Source organism: Scyliorhinus torazame, chromosome 1, assembly GCF_047496885.1.
Source record: "Scyliorhinus torazame isolate Kashiwa2021f chromosome 1, sScyTor2.1, whole genome shotgun sequence".
NCBI classification, from domain to species: domain Eukaryota; kingdom Metazoa; phylum Chordata; class Chondrichthyes; order Carcharhiniformes; family Scyliorhinidae; genus Scyliorhinus; species Scyliorhinus torazame.
Window position 1 is genome coordinate 141941389 of NC_092707.1, and position 22442 is coordinate 141963830.

General features: G+C 46.2%; 1 protein-coding gene across 2 annotated transcripts in view; it reads left to right on the forward strand.

Moving 5' to 3' along the window:
- Positions 1 to 11815: 11815 nt before the first annotated feature.
- pacrg (PARK2 co-regulated) overlaps positions 11816 to 22442 on the forward strand; it is a 502671-nt gene continuing 492044 nt past the window's right edge. The window contains exon 1 of one of the 2 annotated variants that reach the window (XM_072500922.1): positions 11816 to 12033. In XM_072500922.1, the coding sequence (XP_072357023.1) occupies positions 11911 to 12033 (123 nt within the window). In that variant the 5' untranslated portion in view covers positions 11816 to 11910. The remainder of the gene's footprint in view (positions 12034 to 22442) is intronic. The other variant, XM_072500921.1, reaches the window with a different exon arrangement.

A 22442-nucleotide genomic window follows, 5' to 3' on the forward strand; every position in this document is an offset into this window, starting at 1 on the left:
ACATGCTCCTGCATGGTGGTGGACCAGATGATTATGTCATCGACATAGACGCGAACACCTTCAATACCTTCGATCATTTGTTCCATAATCCTATGGAACACTTCTGATGCAGAGATGATGCCAAACGGCATCCTGTTGTAACAATAGCTTCCAAAGTGGGTGTTAAACGTGCAGAGTTTCCTGCTGGATTCATCGAGATGGATTTACCAGAATCCTTTTGAGGCGTCGAGTTTGGTAAAGGGCTTGGCGCGAGCCATCTCACATGTGAGCTCTTCACGCTTGGGAATTGGATAATGCTCTCTCATAATATTGCGATTGAGATCCTTGGGATCAACGCAAAGTCTCAATTCGCCGGAAGGCTTTTTTACACATACCATGGAACTGACCCAGTCGGTCGGTTCCATGACTTTGGAAATCATTCCTCGGTTCTGGCGGTCCTGCAGCTGCTGCTTGAGGCGGTCCTTAAGGGGTGCTGGGACCCTGCGAGGTGCGTGCACCACAGGCGTGGCATTCGGTTTTAATAAAATCCTGTAGGTGTATGGGAGCATGCCCATGCCCTCGAAGACGTCGTAGTACTGGTTGATACTGGAGTCGAACTGCGCCTTGAAGTCAGTGTCCTGAAAGCCAGACGCGTCAGCAGGAGAGAGAGAGTGAACTCTCTGAACGAGGTTCAACAGCTTGCATGCCTGTGCGCCAAGCAGGAAGGCTTTCGAGGAGCCCACGATTTCAAAGGGAAGGATGGCTTTGCGTGACCTGTGCGTCACTTCAAGTTGGCATGAGCCGCTGGCAGCAATGGCATTGCCATTATAATCTAATAGCTGGCAGGTTGATGGCAGGATGGCTGGTTTGACACGAAGGCTTTGGAGGTCAGACCGTGCAATGAGATTGGCGGAGGCACCGGTGTCCAGGCGGAATCGTATTTGGGACCGGTTGACCGGAAGGGTGGTACACCACTCATCGTCCGGATCGATGCTGTATACCGACTGAGGCTGGCTTCTTTACGCGGGGACACCCTGTTTTTTGTAATGACACCGACTCAAAAAGGCGCCTTCGGGTCCTCGGTGTCAATATCGGGTAGCAGGTCCGAATTGGGCTCGGTGACCGTGGGTTGAATGGCCCGGACATTCCTGCGAGGCTGGCTGGAGGGACAAGAGTTGGCAGGTTGAGCTGATCTGCATAAAGCAGCATCGTGGCCAAGTTTGCCACATTGTAGGCATCATCAGGATTTGGCAGGACATTGCTGCTTTAAATGGGCGGAGCCAAAGTTGCCGCACGTTGTAGCGTCAGTACGCTCGCTGCGCAACCGCGCATGCGCGGCGCGGATGTACATGGTGCGCGCCTACGTAGTACAATCATCGCCATCCCCTCGTTCGGTGCACACAAGCGTGGGAGTTCACGAAAAGCACGCAAAATGGCCACCCCCATCCAGGCTGAGGCCCTGGAGTTGCTCGATTGCTTGGACCCGTTCTGCCTCGTGGGGACCTTGCCGCGCCGTTTCAGCCGCTTGAATGTGGGAATACCGACTAGTGACGTGTTCATGTAGCACGCAGGTCTCGATGGCAGTCGCTAGGGTGAGCTGCTTTACCTTGAGGAGCTGCTGGCGTAGGGGGTCCGACTGAACACCGAAAACGATCTGGTTGCGTATCATGGAGTCGGAGGTGGACCCGTAATTACAGGACTGCGCAAGGATGCGGAGGTGGGTGAGAAAGGACTGGAAAGGTTCATCCTTACCCTGCAAACGCTGTTGGAATACATAGCGCTCAAAACTTTCATTCACCTCGATGTCGCAGTGACTGTCAAACTTGAGGAGGACCGTCTTGAATTTTGATTTATCTTCACCATCAGCAAAGGTGAGAGAATTGAAAATGTGGATGTCATGGTCCCCGGCCGTGGATAGGAAGAGAGCGATCTTCCTGGTGTCTGAGGCAGCTTCCCGGTCTGTGACTACAAGGTAGAGCTGGAAGCGTTGTTTGAATATCTTCCAGTTGGCCCCCAGGTTACCGGTGATGCGGAGCGGCAGCGGCGGGCGGACGCTGTCCATTTTGCAGGATGGCTGTATGCTGGTGGAAGGCAGATCACTTGCAGGTAGGTCTAAGAAGTTCTAATATCGCTCAACTACTGGTACCATGATGTGTTGGGTACTCTGGATCTGTGGAGACTGCGTTTACCTTAGCAGTAACATAGACAGGCTACCAACACTTGTAATAGTACAACACTATTTTATTAAGCTAGAAACTGTTGAACATACTTTCACTGTGGGTTAACACGATGTTAGATTAAACTAAAGACCAATGCCTGTGCTAACCAGTCTATGCACTCAGCACATTGTGAAGATCTGTGTTGTAAGCTGTAAGCTCTGTCCTTCTGAAAGGCTGCATCCCGAATGAGCGAGAAAACTGATGCCCTCTGTCTTTATAGTGAGTGTGCTCTAACTGGTGACTGGGTGCGGTGTTGTGTGTGTTGATTGGTCTTGCTGTGTGTCCATCAGTGTGTGTGTCTGCACCATGATATACTGGTGTATATTATGACACCGGCGTTAACATTTAGTCTCAGAAACGGAGAATCCTGCCCATGAACTTTCTGGTGAAGCCTCATTGCATTATCTTAAGCTTGAACCATTCTTCTCCCCCTCGCCCTTCAGTTAATCTAACATCGAGGATCAATATAAAGTCATAGTCATTGCAACACAGGGGCCATTCTGCCCATTGAGTCCTTGCTGTTCTGTGTAGAGCAAACCTCTCAATTCCATTCCCCCCAGACATTCCCCCATCTATCGCAGGCCCTCTATCCAGCCCCACTGCTCCAAACCCCTCTCTCCTCTATTAAGATGTTCCTTAGGGCCCACCGCTTTGACCAAACTTCTGTTTATCCATCCTAATATCTCTCCTTGGTATCTCTGTATCAAATTATGCTTGAGAATGCTTCCTGTGAAACACTTTGGAATGTTTTACTGCATTAAAAGTGCTATGTAAATGCAACTAATTTATTCCATCAAATTTCAATTTATTGTCCAAATGGAAATTCATTCCGGTTACATTGCTTGTTCATTAAAAAAAAAATTACATAACAAGAAATAATTTTTTTTTAAAAAGAAAATTACCCTATTATAAAAGCCTAACTATGGTTAAAATATATATTGAAAACGATCCCGGTACATTAAAATAATCAGTCAATGAGTCCCATCAGGAGTGCTGGAGGCCTGAGGCAGTTCTGCATTTTTGCATTTTATTTCTGCTTTGCTCCTGAATTTACAGGATCCTGTATTAAGCCTGTATTGAATGATAGAATCATAGAATCCCTACAGCGCAGAAGGAGGCCATTCAGCCCATCGAGTCTGCACTGACCCCCCAAAAGAGCACCCCATCCATGCGCAACTCCCCGCCCTATCCTCATAACCCCACCTAACCTTTGGACACTAAGGGGTAATTTAGCATGACCAATCCTGCACATCTTTGGAATATTTAAAAGTTACTTTATAGACCTTGATTTTGAAACTAAGTGTGATTGTCCTTTAAGATTAGTAACATTATGGTGAGGCAGGCAATAAACAAAGAAATAACGGATGCATGTAGAAATGGTACAGCAGTTATCATGGGGGATTTTAATCTACATGTCGATTGGTTTAACCAGGTCAGTCAAGGCAGCCTTGAGGAGGAGTTTATAGAATGTATCTGTAATAGTTTCCTAAACAGTATGTAATGGAACCTACGAGGGAACAAGCGGTCCAAGATCTGGTCCTGTGTAATGAGCCAGGATTGATTCATGATCTCATAGTTAGGGATCCTCTCGGAAGGAGCGATCACAATATGGTGGAATTTAAAATACAGATGGAGGGTGAGAAGGTAAAATCAAACACTAGTGTTTTGTGCTTAAACAAAGGAGATTACAATGGGATGAGAGAAGAACTAGCTAAGGTAGACTGGGAGAAAAGACTTTATGGTGAAACAGTTGAGGAACAGTGGAGAACCTTCCAAGCGATTTTTCACAGTGCTCAGCAAAGTTTTATACCAACAAAAAGGAAGGACGGTAGAAAGAGGGAAAATCGACCGTGGATATCTAAGGAAATAAGGGAGAGTATCAAATTGAAGGAAAAAGCATACAAAGTGGCAAAGATTAGTGGGAGACTAAAGGACTGGGAAATCTTTAGGGGGCAACAGAAAGCTACTAAAAAAGCTATAAAGAGTAAGATAGATTATGAGTGTAAACTTGCTCAGAATATAAAAACAGATAGTAAAAGTTTCTACAAATATATAAAACAAAAAAGAGTGGCTAAGGTAAATATTGGTCCTTTAGAGGGTGAGAAGGGAGATTTAATAATGGGAGATGAGGAAATGGCTGAGGAACTGAACAGGTTTTTTGCGTCGGTCTTCACAGTGGAAGACACAAATGACATGCCAGTGACTGATAGAAATGAGGCTATGACAGGTGAGGACCTTGAGAGGATGTTATCACTAAGGAAGTAGTGATGGGCAAACTAATGGGGCTAAAGGTAGACAAGTCTCCTGGCCCTGATGGAATGCATCCCAGAGTGCTAAAAGAGATGGCTAGGGAAATTGCAAATGCATGAGTGATAATTTACCAAAATTCACTAGACTCTGGGGTGGTCCCGATGGATTGGAAATTAGCAAACGTGACACCACTGTTTAAAAAAGGAGGTAGGCAGAAAGCGAGTAATTATAGGCCAGTGAGCTTAACTTCGGTAGTAGGGAAGATGCTGGAATACATCATCAAGGAAGAAATAGCGAGGCATCTGGATGGAAAGTGTCCCATTGGGCAGACGCAGTATGGGTTCATAAAGGGCAGGTCGTGCCTAACTAATTTAGTGGAATTTTTTGAGGACATTACCAGTGCGGTAGATAACGGGGAGCCAATGGATAGGGTATATCTGGATTTCCAGAAAGCCTTTGACAAGGTGCCACACAAAAGGTTGCTGCATAAGATAAAGATGCATGGCATTAAGGGTAAAGTAGTAGCATGGATAGAGGATTGGTTAATCAATAGAAAGCAAAGAGTGGGGATTAATAGGTGTTTCTCTGGTTGGCAATCAGTAGCTAGTGGTGTCCCTCAGGGATCAGTGCTGGGCCCACAATTGTTCACAATTTGCATAGATGATTTGGAGTTGGGGACCAAGGGCAATGTGTCCAGGTTTGCATACGACACAAAAATGAGTGGTAAAGCAAAACGTGCAGAGGATACTGGAAGTCTGCAAAGGGATTTGGATAGGTTAAGTGAATGGGCTACGGTCTGGCAGATGGAATACAATGTTGACAAATGTGAGGTTATCCATTATGGTAGGAATAACAGCAAAAGGGATTATTATTTAAATGATAAAATATGAAAACATGCTGCTGTGCAGAGAGACCTGGGTGTGCTGGTGCATGAGTCGCAAAAAGTTGGTTTACATGTGCAACAGGTGATTAAGAAGGCAAATGGAATTTTGTCCTTCATTGCTAGAGGGATGGAGTTGAAGACTAGGGAGGTTATGCTGCAATTGTATAAGGTATTAGTGAGGCCACAGCTGGAGTACTGTGTTCAGTTTTCATCTCCTTACTTGAGAAAGGACGTACTGGCACTGGAGGGTGTGCAGAGGAGATTCACTAGGTTAATCCCAGAGCTGAAGGGGTTGGATTACGAGGAGAGGTTGAGTCGACTGGGACTGTACTTGTTGGAATTTAGAAGGATGAGGGGGGATCGTATAGAAACATATAAAATTATGAAGGGAATAGATGGGATAGATGCGGGCATGTTGTTTCCACTGGCGGGTGAAAGCAGAACTAGGGGGCATAGCCTCAAAATAAGGGGAAGTAGATTTAAGACTGAGTTTAGGAGGAACTTCTTCACCCAAAGGGTTGTGAATCTATGGAATTCCTTGCCCAGTGAAGCAGTAGAGGCTCCTTCATTAAATGTTTTTAAGATAAAGATAGATAGTTTTTTGAAGAATAAAGGGATTAAAGGTTATGGTGTTCAGGCCGGAAAGTGGAGCTGAGTCCACAAAAGATCAGCCATGATCTCATTGAATGGCGGAGCAGGCTCGAGGGGCCAGATGGCCTACTCCTGCTCCTAGTTCTTATGTTCTTACATAAGACAAATAATTAATGAATAGTGGTCAGCAGTGATATTATTAACTGTGGTCTAGTTTGCTCCACCATTTTATTCTTCACACTGGCCATATTCACAGCTGTTAATTTAGTCTATAAACTGTCGTTTTTATAATATTTTCAGGAGTCCCGAGAAGGTTCAACTTGAAGTATTATTTAGGAAAACCAAAGTAAAGGCCACAATGCAGCATACAGCACATAAGTCCCAGCCGGGACTACCGATCATGCTGGTGCCAATCCTGGCCGGCTTTTAAGTACCTGATTCATGAGACCCAGCTGCCAGGCCTCCGCCCCTCAGCAGGGGAGCTCGTATTCCACTCGCTCCACGAGGAGATCCATTGGGTCATCCCCATGGGTCTGGTGAGGGTTATTACACATCCGCGTATTTTCCCAGGACTTCGTACAACTCGCCTGAACCTATTTTAAAGGTCTGCCACAAATCTAGGCAGAGCCTCTGCAACCAGTTGCAACCCAACAGACTGGGTCCGGGCTCCTGAATCTGTAGGCAACCGGAGCCGTCGTTGTTCCAATGATGGACAATGGTTCTCCTGTATATGTCACCAATCATGCCTTAGTGTCCCTTAGACCCAGGTGTTGGATCCCTGTACGGACTGTCCAATGACCGAGACAACAGCCTGTGCCTATTTCCATCTCTAGTGGGTGGTCATTTACCTGGATGGTGAACTTGATGGGGGCTACATTTAGTGCCCAAATGCAATTGAGTTGTATGCAATCATCCTCCTCGGGTTGTGCTAAGTGTAAAGCCCTGGCTCTGGGTAGACAGGTCCCGTAACCTGGGCGACATGTTCGCTGATGGTTTTGGTATCCATGGTCCCCATGATTCCTGCGACCACAGGTGCAGGATCATTGTGAATCGTCCTCCTGGAGCTCAAGAGAGATGTCTCATCGGGCTGCAGTGGCTCTTGGCCAACGGGTCTGACCACAATATTGCTATGGTGGCGATTGGATGCATAGGCTCTGCTCTTGGGTGCATGATTCGGCCAATGCTATTTACCTCCATATTCATGCAGCCCTGCAGTTCCTGGACTCCCTTCTCCACGTTTTCATGTGAGCTGTATAATTCAATGGCATTTTTTAAGTTCAAAGAAGGTTCTGCTGATAACCTACATTGGGTTGCCATGTTGTTTATGCCACACACGAGGCGGTCTCGCAGCAACTGTGGAACGGATAGCCCATAGTCGCAATGCTTGGCCAACTTGTGTAGGCGCGTCAGGAATTCCGTGACCAACTCCACGAGGCTCGCCCGGCCGTATTGAACCTGTACCTAAGTACAGTCACCAAGGGTTTGGGGTCGTAATGGTTTGCCACAAGTTCAACCAGCTTGTCAAAGTCTTTCAATCTGGGGCTACTGGGTAGGTAAGGCTTTTGATCACACTAAAGATTGGAATTCCGCAGGCGGTCAGGTGTATTACCTTTTGTTGGTCATCTCCCATTTTTTTTAATATAAATGTTTTTTATTGGGTTTTTGAACAAAGTATATTTACCGTTATGTACACAGGATAAGAAACAGGGTCATCTCCCATAATTGTATTCATCTGAAAGAAATACCGCATCCATTCAGCATACTGGGCCCAATCCTCTACATCTGCATCAAAAGCTTTAAGTCTCCCAAAAAGCAGAATTTTAAAACTTGCTCTGACTTTGCTCTCGTGCTGAGGAATTTAAAAGTGGTCCTTTTAAAAAAAATTAATTTACGGGATGTGGAAGTCGCTGGTTACGCTGGCATTTATTGCCCAGCCATAGTTTCCCTTCAGAAGGTGGTAGTGAGCGTATTTCTTGAACTGCTGCAGTCCTTGAGGTGTAGGTACACCCACTGTGCTATTAGGGAGGGCGTGTCGGTTGTCCAGAATCGTAGCTGTCGTTTTTCCTCGTCACTGGTTATAATATTTTCAGGAGTCCCAAGAAGGTTACATAAAGAAGGTTTATTTAAATAAACAAAAGGTCAAAACGCAGCATACAGCACATTAGTCCCAGCCAGGACTACCCATCATCCCAGTCCCAATCCTGGCTGGCTTTTAAGTACCTGGTACACGAGCCCCGGCTGATAGGCCTCCACCCATAAGCGGGGGGAGATCATATTTCACGAGCCCTATGGGGAAAACAATTGGGTCATTCCCATGGGTCTCGTGAGGGTTATTACAGTTTTACATTTCAGGATAGTCTTACTAAAATCAAAGCTGCTGTTGTTTCACAGAAGGCAGCGCCTTATTACGTTTGATGATCCTTCAACTACAAGCCATAGTAGAAGTAGAGATGCTAACAATGTTCAGCACCATTCACAACTTCTCAGATACTGATGCAATCTATATCCAAATGCAGCAAGACCTGGGCAATATCCAGACTTGGACTGACAGGTGGCAAACAACATGGCTGCCACACAGGTGTCAGGCAATGACCACCTCCAGCATGAGAGAATCTAGCCATCACTCTTTGACATTCAATGGCATTACCATCGCTGAATCCCTTACAATCAACATCCTAGGGATTAGCATTGACCAGAAGCTGAACTGGACCACCCCGGCACACCCTTGTTAAATTGAGATCTGTTTGGTTTTTGAACTGGAACCATTCTCGAGCACCATATAGTAAGTTGTTTGAGTGTGGAAATGACTACTTGTTCACCACCTCACCCAGCTGCCACTGTCATTCCTTCATGAGCGGGTGGGGGATTCTTTGTGGCTTGTGTCACTCCTGAATGTAATCCTGTGGGCATTTTTCAGGCAGACAATTCCATGAAGTGCTTTAGAAGCTCTCGTCTGTATTTGGAGCCAGGTCCTTGCTGGTTGACCTCATTAATCCATTGCAAGAGGTTAAACACAACACAGGCATCGCGGCTTAATAGAGTCATCCTGTTTGTGGACCATGCAGAGGGTTGGATCATTTTCTCCCGATAATAATCTTTATCTGTGTCACAAGTAGGCTTACATTAACACTGTAATGAAGTTACTGTGAAAATCCCCGAATCACTACAATGTTCGGATACACTGAGGGAGAATTCTAAATGTCCAATTCACCTAACAAGCACCTTTTGGGGGATTTGTGGGAGGAAACATGGGACACAACCGACAGAATACCCTTCGTCGTCCAGTACTTTCCCGGAGCGGAGAAACTACGACACCTTCTTCACAGCCTTCAACACGTCATCGATGAAGATGAACATCTTGCCAAGGTCATCCCCACACCCCCACTACTTGCCTTTAAACAACCGCGCAAACTCAAACAAACCATTGTCAGAGGTAGGTTCTTTACGCAAAGAGTGGTGAGGCCGTGGAATGCCCTACCTGCAACAGTAGTGAACTCGCCAACATTGAGGGCATTTAAAAGTTTATTGGATAAGCATATGGATGATAATGGCATAGTGTAGGTTAGATGGCTTTTGTTTCGGTGCAACATCGTGGGCCGAAGGGCCTGTACTGCGCTGTATCGTTCTATGTTCTATGAAACCGGAGCACCCGGAGGAAACCCATGCAGACACCGGAAGAACGTGCAGACTCTGCACAGGCAGTGACCCAAGCCAGGAATTGAACCTGGGTCCCTGGCGATGTGAAGCAACAGTGCTAACCAATTGTGCCTCAGAGCCGCTTGCAGGATGCCTTTGACTGGAAGCCGGATTCCTCCTACAGCATGAAGTGAAGTATCCATTGTTTCAACTTGGAGGTCTTCGAGCCATGAGCTTGAACTTTACACTTTCCACACCAACTGGCTTTTAGACAGGGGTAGGGGAGGAGCGGGGGGTGGGGGGAGAGTGTGAAACTGCAGGGAATGGTATTACCTCTGGATTCCCACCCGTCCCATCCACAGAGCGATTTTAAGCTAAGGCAGGCAAGGCCTTGGCTGAGAAGCCTGTACTTGCCCCAATTGAGGTCCTTAAGTGGCCAATTAATATTGCCGCTATATTTTAATGGTGCTAAGGAAATCTTCATAGCCTTCTGTATATCAACAGCAAGATTTTATTACTTGTGTCATGAGAATGTCGCTTTAAGAAATGGTTAGCTGCTCATGTTACTGCAGTGATGTCATAGTGTGGGTGGAGCTGAGCTCTGGCTCTGCATTTTAGTTTCACTTTGAGAAAAGCTTGGGTGTGTCTGTCTTTTTTGTTTCGTTTTTCATTGTGTTGCTGCTGAAGTCAGCCAAAGCAGCTGTACTGTTGATCTCTCTGCTATGAAGGACTATCTCTTGATCATTTGGTGAATTCAGAAGAATTATAAATGTTTTCAGTAGTGACTGTAAACTCTGATGTGCTTATGTTTAAATGTTTGTTAAGTCTTTTGGGTGTAAAAGGACAGCATACGGGTTACTTAGTGTTGTATTTTTGGGGCGTTATCTTTGAATTAATGGTTGCTAAGATATTCACTGTTTGTTTTAAAAAGGTTAATTTCAGTTCATAGAATAAACATTGTTTTGCTTTAAAAAATAACTTTTCCATTTCTGAAGTACCACACTTGTAGAGTGGGCCGTGTGCTCCCCATACCACAATCTATTAAAAGTTGTGGGTCAGGTGAACTCCATGATACACTTTGGGGTTCTCTAAACCCTGACCCATAACACTTGTAACTAGATACATTAATACGGCAAAGGATACAGGCAAAGAACTATCTCCACGTTCAAATCTTAACATGTCTCTTTTCAACTCCACATTGATCCTAGGTCTGGGTCATGTGCCTTCTTACATTATTCTGTAGGTGGTACTGTACTCAGACCCTATGCTACAGTAACTATTTATTTGTCCACATTGCGAATCTTCACGGAAACACCTTCATTAACAGGCTTTGCTCTAAATTTATAATGAGTTATTTTGTTCTATATTAATTCAGTTGAAGAAAATATAAATTTCTCCCTTTTGCAAACTTCTCCGCCAAGTTCCTACAGTTTTTTAAATGAATTTAGAGTATCCAATTATCTTTTTCCAATTAAGGGGAAATTTAGCTTGGCCAATCCACCTAGCCCGCACATCTTTGGGTTGTGGGAGTGAAATCCATGCAGACACAGGGAGAATGTGCAAACTCCACACGGGCAGTGACCCAGGGCCGGGATTGAACCCGGGCCCTCAGCGCCGTAGGCAGCAATGCTAACCACTGCGCAGCTGTGCTGCCCCCAAGTTCCTATAGTTGACATCATTACACCTGTTAAGTTTCACAATTCCATTATCTTCAGTTTACGCATGTTCATAACGTTGTCATGCTCTAATCAGCAATCATTGTGTAGAGGATGAAAAACAAAGGTTGTTGCTGAACTGTTTGATATTAAAGAGGACCAGAGCCCTAGACAACTTGTTCCTTTCAAGGTGTTGGTCAACCCTGAGCTTTCTTGCATTATCCAGTGAGACTGCTCAAGTGGCAATCTCAGCCAAGTCACGCTGAGGGTGAAGGGAAGCAGATTTGGTCAACCTCCCCTTAACATCTATGTTTCTTAAGCATGCTTGTGATCCTCTGAGTTACCATTTAGTTTTGCAGCTAGCTTGTTTGCTGAGGCAGTAGAACTGGGAGCAAAGCAAGAGCAACAAAGCTGAAAATCTGCAGGTAAATAACCTCACAAATTCACATTTGCAGAGGGTGAGAGGGGGGCATTTGTAATTCCACCTTTTGACTTCACTCTTTAACATAATTTTACGCTTAAACAAGAACTTCTTTCACAAAGTATTCGGAAATGACGTTTGCTGTTACTGCCAGTTACTTAGCAACAGCTCCTTGGAAGCAAACACGTCTCGAGTCCCCAGTGTCAAACATTGTAGCTGTGCAGCCAGCTCAATTGCTGCTTCTTTCACGTCTATTCTCTCCACCTGTCTCTGTTCATGGGTTCAGTTACAGACCACAAGGCGACTTCTTCTCTTCACCAACCGGGAAGATTGAAGACCGTGAAAAACCAGAGAGTCACCACACTCACACAGCAGCCGCCCAACATGAACAAGTCAATAGTAAGTCAATATATCATTTGGAGCTATTCTGCTGTATTACCAGGCTACAGGAGAAGATTGAAACATAAAAATGGTGAGGCCCTCTTTTCCCCATGCCTGCCTATTTAATAAAACTTAAATCTGAAACTGGCTTCACTCGAAAACAACCCTCTGCACTATGTAGAGTCCAAGGACAATGTTGATTGAAAAAGAGATTACTGTTTGGGACTGAGGTTAGATGTGCAGAGCAATATATGAATAGCAATGAGTTCCAGTAATTCAGTTGAGTGGTTTTAATGTAATAAGCTGTGTGATTTAAGCTCGAACATTCTGAGCAAGTCCAAATTTAGAGCCTTGTTTTAAAACTGTCAGTGCATTTTATAATATTAGTGTCCACCACGGCATTGCTCACACTCAGTTTACAGTCCTATTGTACTGTGCGGGATATAATGATGCCAGCAAAGTGCAGAAGTGACCCTTTAAGGATGTGAAGGTGTACATTGAGCACCCACCAATTATTCAGACTTTATCTGGAGTTTGGAATTGGCTGCAGCTGAAAAACATAGAGCAGTTTAATATTGTTTCACACCTGTTACCAGGTATGACACCTGGAATGTGACACCTTCACCTCAGATATATCGTTTAGTAAGAGTATTGGATCTCCTGCGGCATTGCTGACATTAATGTGTATGAGATGTGATCTTGTAAAAGAGGTGCTATCATACCACACAATGTGTAATGTATTATTCTTATGTGCAGATAAAGTGTTTTTTCTTGAAGGTCATAAAGTTTAATTAGATGAGCTGAAGTATTTATAGCCTTGGGAGCTAACCTTTTTATAAGCAGAAATTAACAGTACAATAATACCATAACTTGGAAAAGCATTTGCGCTGATCAAACAAACCCGAAATGTGATAGTTGTGCACAATGACAATAAGTGTGAGTAGAAAATGGCGGAGGCTTTTCCAATGTGAAACTCTTGCAGCCAGGGCAAAGGGTGGCATAGTGGTAATGTCATTGGATGAGTAATCCAGAGTCCCACGCTAATTGACACAGGTTCAAATCCCACCACAGCAACTGGGGAATTTAAATTCAATTAATAAAATCTGAAATTCAAAGCTAGTCTCAATAACTCGATTGTGGTTAAAACCCCATCTGGATCACTAATGTCCTTTAGAGAAGAAAATCTGCCTCCAGACCCACAGCAATGAGATTGACACTTAACTCGGCACTCTAAAATGGCAAGCCACTCTATTCTAAGGCAAAAGGGATGGGCATCAAGTAATAACAATAATAATCTTTATTGTCACAAGTAGGCTTTCATTAACACTGCAATGAAGTTATTGTGAAAAGCCCGTAGTCGCCACATTCCGGCGCCTATTCGGGTACACAGAGGGAGACTTCAGAATGTCCAATTCACCGAACAAGCACGTCTTTCGGGACTTGTGGGAGGAAACCGGAGCACCCAGAGGAAACACATGCAGACATGGGGAGAACGTGCAGACTCCACACAGGCAGTGACCGAAGCCGGAAATCGAACCTGGGACCCTGGAGCTGTGAAGCAACAATGCTACCCACTGTGCTACCGTGCTGCCCCTTGCCAGTGTTGGCCTTGCCAGTGATGCCCACATCCCGTGAAAGAATAAAAGAAAACTCCTGTTCAGGGCAATACTCGTTGAGTTGTTCCCACCCGCCGCAGCACATGTGCACAGCTGAGCGCTTGTGTAGTATTTTGATGATAGTGGGTTTGCTAGGCCTTCAGAAACACAAAGGCACGCTACAGCCCCCTTCTAGATAGGTGATGTTGCCAGCCACTGCAGCTTACACTTTGTTGACACCTGTTGATGCAAGCGGCCAGGATTGATCTATGGTGTCATTTTCCCAGTGGACTTTGCTGAGGAGTATTAACAACTCACTTAAGGTCTCTTCATCTGGTGAGGATAGCACATCGCAAAAGATCCAGAACAGCCTACAGATAGACCAGTAACCTTCTTGGAGATCCATATCTCCTTACTCTTGCTCTACTATTACAAACGTAAATAGTATTTACAGTACTGGAACATGCTGGTCATGCTCCACGTGAACCTCCTCCAACCCTAATAATTTTTTACATTAGATTTAGATTTATTATCACATGTACCGAGGTACAGTGAAATGTATTGTTCTAGTAATAGTCGAGGCAGATTGCTTCATACATGAAAACATAGAATATACAATAAATACATAGACATAGACATTGGATGATACATACGGAATACGGAATATAGTGCTACAGCTGTAGAGAAGATGCGTGAAGAGATCAGTTCAGTCCATAAGAGGGCCATTCCGGAGTCTGGTAACAGCGGGGTAGAAGCTGTGTTTTAATCTATTAGTGCGTGTTCTCAAACTTTTGTATCTTCTGCCCGATGGAAGAGGTTGGAAGAGAGAATAACCCGGGTGGGAGGGGTCTTTGATTGTGCTGCCCACTTTTCTAAGGCAGCGGGAGGTGTAGACAGAGTCAATGAATGGGAGGCAGGCTTGCATGATGGGCTGGGTTGTGTTCATGGCTCTCTGTAGTTTCTTATGGTCTTGGACCGAGCAATTGCCATACCAAGCTGTGATACAGCCAGGTAGGATGCTTTCTACGGTGATTCTATAAACATTGGTAAGAGTCATTGTGGACATGTCGAATTTCCTTAATTTCTTGAGGAAGTACAGGCGCTGTTGTGCTTTCTTGGTAGTGGCGCTGACGTGGGTGCAGCAGGACCAGGATTGTTGGTGATGTGCACACCTAGGAATTTGAAGCTGTCAATCATCTCCACCTCGGCCCCGTTGATACAGACAGGGGCATGGACAACACTTCACTTCCTGAAGTCGATGACCAGCTCCTTAGATTTGCTAACATTGAGGGCCAGATTGTTGTTGTTGCATCATGCCACAAGGTTCTCTATCTCCCTCCTCATCGTTGACTCATCATTGTTTGAGATCAGCAAACTTTAAATGGAGTTGGAGCTGAATTTTGCCACACAGCAATGTGTGTATAAAGAGTATAGTGGGGGCTAAGTACGCAGCCTTGCGGGACCCCGGTATTGAGGATTATCGTGGAGGAGGTGTCGTTGTTTATCCTTACTGATTGTGGTCTATGGGTCAGGAAGTCGAGGAACCAGTTGCAGAGGGAGGAGCCGAGTCTTAGGTTTTGAGTTCTGATATGAGCTTGGCTGGGATTATGGTGTTGAAAGCAGAACTGTCAATGAACAGGAGTCTGATGTAGGTGTCCTTGTTGTTGAGATGCTCCAGGGATGAGTGTAGGGCCAGGGCGATGGCGTTGACTGTGGACCGGTAGGTGAATTTCAGTGGATCAAGGCAATCTGGAAGGTTGGGGTTGATGTGTCTCATGACTTCCTCCTCAAAGCACTTCATAATGAAAGATGTCAGGGTCACCGGACGGTAGTCGTTGAAGCACATTGCCTGGTTCTTCTTTGGCACCAGTATGATAGTGGTCTTTTTGGCACAGGTAGGAATGCCGGAACAGTGAAGGGAGAGGTTGAAGATGTTTGTGAGCACACCCGCCAGTTGGTCCACGCAGGATATGAGCGCACGACCAACGACTCTGTCAGGACCCATTGCTTTCCAAGGGTTCACTTTCGAGAAAGTGGATCTGACCTCTGAGGCTGTGATGGTAGGTATGGGTGTGTCCACGGCTATTGGGGCATGTGCCATTGGTTTGTTGATTCCTGCCCGAAACAAGCATAGAATACATTGAGTTCATTCAGGAGGGGTGCTCTGATTCCAGAGATTCTACTCGGCTTTGCTTTGTAGCCCGTTATATTGTTTAAGCCTTGCCACAACCGACGAGAGACCGTGTCATTAGTCTGTGACTCTAGCATAATCTAGTATTGTCTCTTGACATCCCTGATAACTTTGCACGGTCATATCTAGATTTCTTGTATAGGCCAGCTTGAATGCCTCAGACATGGGCCTCAGTAGGGAGTGGATCTCCGGGTTAAACCATGGTTTAACCCAACCAAGACTATTATTATTTCTTGATTAATAAGGGGATCAGGGGTTATGGGGAGAAGGCAGAAGAATGGGGATGAGAAAATATCAGCCATGATTGATTGGCAGAGCAGACTCGATGGGCCGAGTGGCCTAATTCTGCTCCTATGTCTTATGGTCTTATAAGACGCTGTGAGGCAGCAGGGCTAACCCACTGCGCCACTGTGCTAAGTTCAATAATATCTTAATAATAAAGGAAATTGGATAAATACTTGAAGGGGGAACTATTTTCAGGAGTAAAGGGAAAGAGCAAGGGGTGGAACTAATTGGGGTGCTATTTAAGGGGCTGGCATAGATACAATGGGACAAATAGCCTTCTCTTGTGTTATACCACTCTACAACAAGCTTGACATTAAGAAGACAACCCTCAGTCTAAAGCTTTTAGCTCCACTTTGAATTGATAGTAAAGTTGACCTTTGGTCCTGCAGTATCAATTGCTGCTTTATCTGGAGTTGTTGCTGTTCCCTGACAGGTCTGGGTCCTATAGCACAAGGACAATCCCTAGCAACCAGGGGAAAATGAGTTTCAGCTGCTTCAGCATTATTAATGTGGAGCAATCTCATGAATTTCTTGACAAAGAAAATAAAATAGGATTGAGCTAAAGACCCCTTTAACCGGTGGCGCTGTGGGTTAGCCCTGTTGCCTCACAGCGCCGAGGTCCCAGGTTCGATCCCGGCTCTGGGTCACTGTCCGTGTGGAGTTTGCCCATTCTCACCATTTTTGTGTGGGTTTCACCCCCACAACCTAAAGGTGTGCAGGCTAGGTGGATTGGCTGCACTAAATTGCCCCTTAATTGGAAAAAATTGATTGGGTACACTAAATTTTTTTTTTTTTTAAACCCCTTTAACCTTTGTTTTCTATTTTATCATTGGGCGGGATTTTCAGCTCGCCCCACAGTGTGGTTGCAGCGAAAGAGGCAGCCCGCTACAGGCCGGTGGTGGAATCTTCCAGTCCTGCCGCTATTACTGGGTTTCCTGTTGTTCACATCCTGGGTTGCCATTGGCGGGACCAAGTGATGCCGCCGGCAGGAAAGGCCAGGGAATGTTAGCCGTTGGGTGGGTGTTATAACCTGCCTGCTTACCATTGGCTGGGGACTAATGACAATCCCACAATCCTGTGGGAGTATGAGCTTCCCCAATGAGGGGGCGGAGAAATCATTAGCAGACTCCCTGTATCAATAAAGCTGGCCAGTTTGGAACCAGCCAGGAAGGAGTGAGCAGCAAGCGAAGTTGCTGCTGCTGTTGTATATATATGTTATTGTAAATAAATGTTATTTCTTTGTATCCTTAAAACTCGTGCTGGATTCTTCCTGGCCCTCTCAAAAGTGGGATTCTCTGCTTCCCCAGCCACATGTTTCTCAGCGGCACGCCGTTCGCTGGCGGTGGAATTCTGCGTTCCCACCACTTGTCAATGGGATTTTCCATTGAAACCACTCCACCCCGCTGGCAAGCCCACAGGCAGGGGTGTGCTGCAGGCAGAAACAGGGGGTACAAACGGCTGTAGAATTCCAGCCATTATGTTTTAATCATTTTTTAATAAACTATAGTTTTTGGTAAAATAGGTGAACGAAATGTTTACGAAATCAGTTTTACCTGATTCTTCATAAATTACAATTCATGAGAATATAGAATCATTGTACAGCAGTCATTATCAAACTCAGGGTCAAACCTACGGGTGGTTCGCGGGCGGGTGTCGGGAGGGTAGTGGGTCATCGGTCGTGGCATTCCCGAATGCCGGAAGAAGTTCCCAATGTCCGCGACCGGCTTTCAGAACGCCGGCCATCCCTCACATGTGTGTCCCTTCAACAGTGCGCAGGCCCGGAGCCCAGCAAGGCAGACGGCCTCCTCCTGACGTTTGCGCGCTGACCCAGGGACAGATTCTTTTTAAAGGTCAATGGAATCTTCTCTCCATAAGCAGTGGCAGAGAGCAGGTCACGTGCCTTGTACACTGACATCACGTGCTCTGGATGCGAGAGGGATTCCTACAATTTGCAGCTGCCAGCAATGCTGGTGTGACCTCCAGGACCTCTGGTGAACAGCCCATGAAGAAGCTGAAATCAGGAACAAAGTAGCATAAAATGATGGGCGGGATTCTCTGTTGTCCGCCGATATCATAATCAGCGATCGGGCGGAGAATCCACCACGACGGCCAAATTGAGGGTGGCGCTGGTCAGATGTTGGTCAGACGCTGGTCAGCCATACTCCGCCCTCTCGGAAGTGGCATAATCACATTGCGCACCCCACGCTGTTGCAACGCTGTTGACATGTCATCGGAAGGCCCTCCTGCGATGATCAGCCCATGATGGTCCGAGATCCTGATCACGGGGTGGACGGGCGGTCGGGAACCCAGCATGGCGGCTGCGGACTGCGTTCAACGCCGCCACACTTGGCCGAGATCCATGCTGCTGACCGGGTGGCCAAGGGGTGGCCTGTCGGGTCATGGATGACGGGTTGGGTCCGCGTGTATGCCGCGACCGCTGCAGGTCGTCACCATGCGCATGCATGGCCAGGGACCCGACCATTCTCCGTCCGTTTTCGGCACAGGAGCTGGGAGTTTCATCCGGCGCCACTGCTAGCCCCTCACCAGTCCCGGAATCAGCGAGGGTTTGGCACCAATTTTGGCGTCTTAAAACACCCATGAATTCTCCGTTTCAGTCGGCACTTAGCCGTTGAAACAGAGAATCCAGCCTGTTTTCTTCATGCTTATTAACTGTGCCACTGCAGATCAGGATGCAAAGCTCTTGTGTGTTGTATGCAGGGAAGCACTGACAAATGTAAGATCAAAACCCTCAAAACTTCAATGGCATTTGAAGACCAAGAATAATGAGTTTAAGGACAAACCTCTTGATTTTTTTTTCAACGGATGCAGTGCAACTTAATTTATCAGCTGAAGTCCTTTGCAGAAATGTCACGTTGAATGACAAAGCAAGTGAGGTTATGAGGACCAAGTAGGCTCACCTGTCACATTAAAGGTAAGCGTTGTTTGTAGTATACATATACAATTTGGAAGAAAATGTAGCCGGTCTGATTAGTAAGTTTGCGGATGATACCAAGATTGGCGGAGTGGCAGATAGTGTTGAGGATTGTCAGCGAAACAGCAGGACATAGATAGGTTCGAGACTTGGGCAGAGAAATGGTAAATGGAGTTTAATCCAGACAAATGTGCAGTAATGCATTTTGGTAGGTATAACATAGAGGGGAAATACACCGTAAATGGCAAAGCACTTAGGAAGATAAAAAGTCAGAGAGATCTGGGTGTGCAGGTCCACAGATCTTTGAAAGTGGCAACAAGTGGACAAGGTAGTCAAGAAAGCGTATGCAATGTTTGCTTTCATATGGGCGGGGCATCAAGTAAAAAAACTGGCACGTCATGCTACAGTTGTATAGAAGCTTGGTAAGCCGCACTTGGAATATTGCACACAATTCTGGTCGCCACTACCAGAAGGATGTGAAGGCTTTGGAGAGGTGCAGAGGAGGTTTACTAGGATGTTACCTGGTCTGGAGGGTGTTAGCTATGTGGAAAGGCTGAATAGACTCAAACTGTTTTAATTAGAACGATGGAGGTTGAGGGGTGACCTGATAGAGGTCTACAGGATTATGAGGGGCATGGATAGAGTGGATGGACAGGCACTCTTTCCCAGGGTGGAAGAGTCAGTCACCAGGGGGCAGAGGTTTAAAGTCCGTGGGGCAAGTTTAGAGGCGACGTGCAAGACAGATTTTTTACCAGAGGGTGGTGAGTGCCTGGAACGCTTTGCCAGGGGAGATTGTGGAAGCAGATACATTAACGGCGTTCGAAAGGCATCCCGAAAAATACATGGATAGGATGGGTATAGAGGGATACAGCACGAGGAAGTGCTGAGGGTTTTGGCCAAGGATGGTATCATGACCGGGAGAGGCTTGGAGTGCCTAAGGGCCTGCTCCTGTGCTGCACTGATCTTTGTTCTTGAAAATAGTGGATCGCGAAGTTTGATCGATGTGGGTCGCGAAGGTCGGCTGGCGGGGGACGCAAAACTCAGCCGGCAAGGGTCCCAAAGGATGGTCAGTTGGTAAAAATGGGTCCCGGGCAAAAAAGTTCAAAAAACACTGCTGTACAGTAATCATTCAAATTAATACTTGGTGCTCACACCTAGAATGGTAAATTGCCATTTACTTTTCTCTTTTCTCGTTTTTTTGTGGCAGAACTGATGTAACTGGAACTGATCAATGCGAGATATTTTTGGTAAAAATAGTACTAATTATAGGTGCATTTTGTTTCAATTTCGATGGGTTTCCAATACCTTTGTGCCATCCTTTCTGATCCATAATTTTTGCTTGAATCCATAGCCTTCTGTAACTTTATGTGCTCCTGTGACACAGGCAATCTCACAGTGTCTGTTTTAACTCAATAAATTTATTTGTCTTATATGTACTGAATCTCCATTTCTTTCCCCGGTAATTAGAAGGAGAATGACAGATTCCTAATCTGAGTAAAACGCATATTCATGGCAATGCTTATATTTCATTGATACAGGAAAGCGATAATAATATGTTAAGGCCAATATATTTTCTAATATATTGATTAAAAGGCAATTTTTCATCTCCAGAAAGCATTTAAAAAAAACAACTTCCCTTTATTGTGAAGGATCAAAGCTGAAATTTACATCCGTTTTTGAGGTTCTGCCTGCAGGGTGGTCTGTCCTGAGGTGGGGGAAAGACAGGGAATTGTGATGGCCCCCAGGTGTGCCTAATTTCCAATCCAGAAATTTCTCCGCACAGTTGAATCCTTGCAATTGGCACGCGTGTACCTCAGTTGGATTCTCTACCAATTGAATTTGGTCTTTTGCCAGATTTCCAGACAGCGGGAGCTAATTAAGGTGGGGATATTTTTACTTCAGCCTCTGCTGCTTTGCTCACCAGTTATACATTGGAGATCCTGGACTCTAAACCCTATCCAGGCATGCTTCTTAAAGAGCTTTCAAGACCAGCTACAAAGAAATTCTAGTCAATGTTGCTGCCTTGTCATTCATGTTTTTTTTTAGCTCTTGGAAAATCTACCGTTGTTCTGTTCTGATTGTTCTCTCTCTGTTTTTGGTATTCTTGGGATCATTTTAAGTGGCAGTTTATGATCTGCTGAAGGTAGCCATTCTTTGGCAGCTCACAAATATGCTGGGCTGGATTCTCCATTATTGGTGGAGTTTTACGCCAGAAAAACTGGCACCAAAAGGGCACTAATTCATAGCCTTGCAGGGGGCGAGCAGGGACCCGGATCTCGCAGCTTTTGCTGCAGATACGGGCCCCCGCACTTCCGGGTCGGAGGCCGCGCATGCGCATGCCGCCGGCCTCCAGCGGCCGCACCGTGCTCCATGGTGGACTCTGACCGTGGAGCTAGACCCACAAAAGAGACCACCAATCGCGCCTGACCCTCCACCCCCACACAAGCACTCCCCAGCCGCCTGTAAGGCCCCCCCCCCCCCCGGCCTCCGAACCGCCCGCCCCCAACCAGGACGGCCGCGGACTGAGTCCGCAGCCACCACCTACGTTCACGACGGCCGATAGGTGGTTAGAACCACGCCATCGGGAACTCGGCCCATTGTGCGCATGTGGATCTCAAGCGATTCTCCAGGGACCGGAGAATCGCGGGAGCGGCGCCGGGCTGAATTTCTGGTTTGACGACCATTCTCCTCCCCCCCCCCCCACCCCGAACGCGATTTCAGTGCGGAGGCTCGGAGAATCCAGCCCCCTCGCTCTGTACTGCTGTGAAACTGTCCCTAATCAAAAACCCAACTCCCCCTCCCCTGCTATCTCCTGGTCTGTCTTTCCTATAGTACCTGTACCCCGGAACATTGAGCTGCCAGTCCTGCCCCTCCTTTAGCCATGTTTCAGTAATAGTTATAATATCCCAGTCCCATGGACCTATCCATGCACTGAGTTCATCTGCTTTGCCCCTTAGGCCTCTTGCATTGAAAGAAATGCAGTTCAATCTGTTTCTCTGCCTTCCACTTTTCTCCTAACTGGCTTTTGTTTCTATCCTCTCTTTACTACCCTCCGACTTCCTGCATTGGTTCCCATCCCCCTGCCACGTTAGTTTAAACCCTCCCCAACTGCGCTAGTAAACAACCCCCCCTAGGACATTGGTTCCAGTCCTGCCCAGGTGTAGATGGTCCGATTTGTAATGATCCCACCTATCCCAGAACCGGTTCCAATGTCTCAAAAATCTGAATCCCTCCCTCCTGCCCCATCTCTCAAGCAACGCATTCATCCTGTCTATCCTCTATTCTCGGTGGGAAATGTTCGTGGTCAGGCCTCTGGGGCACAATCTGGTGAGCACCACACTGCTGTACATCGGACTGAGGCAGGAACCCCCAGTTCTGCTGGATCCTAGGACCCAGCTGGGTCCTCATCCTGTGGAAGAGGTTA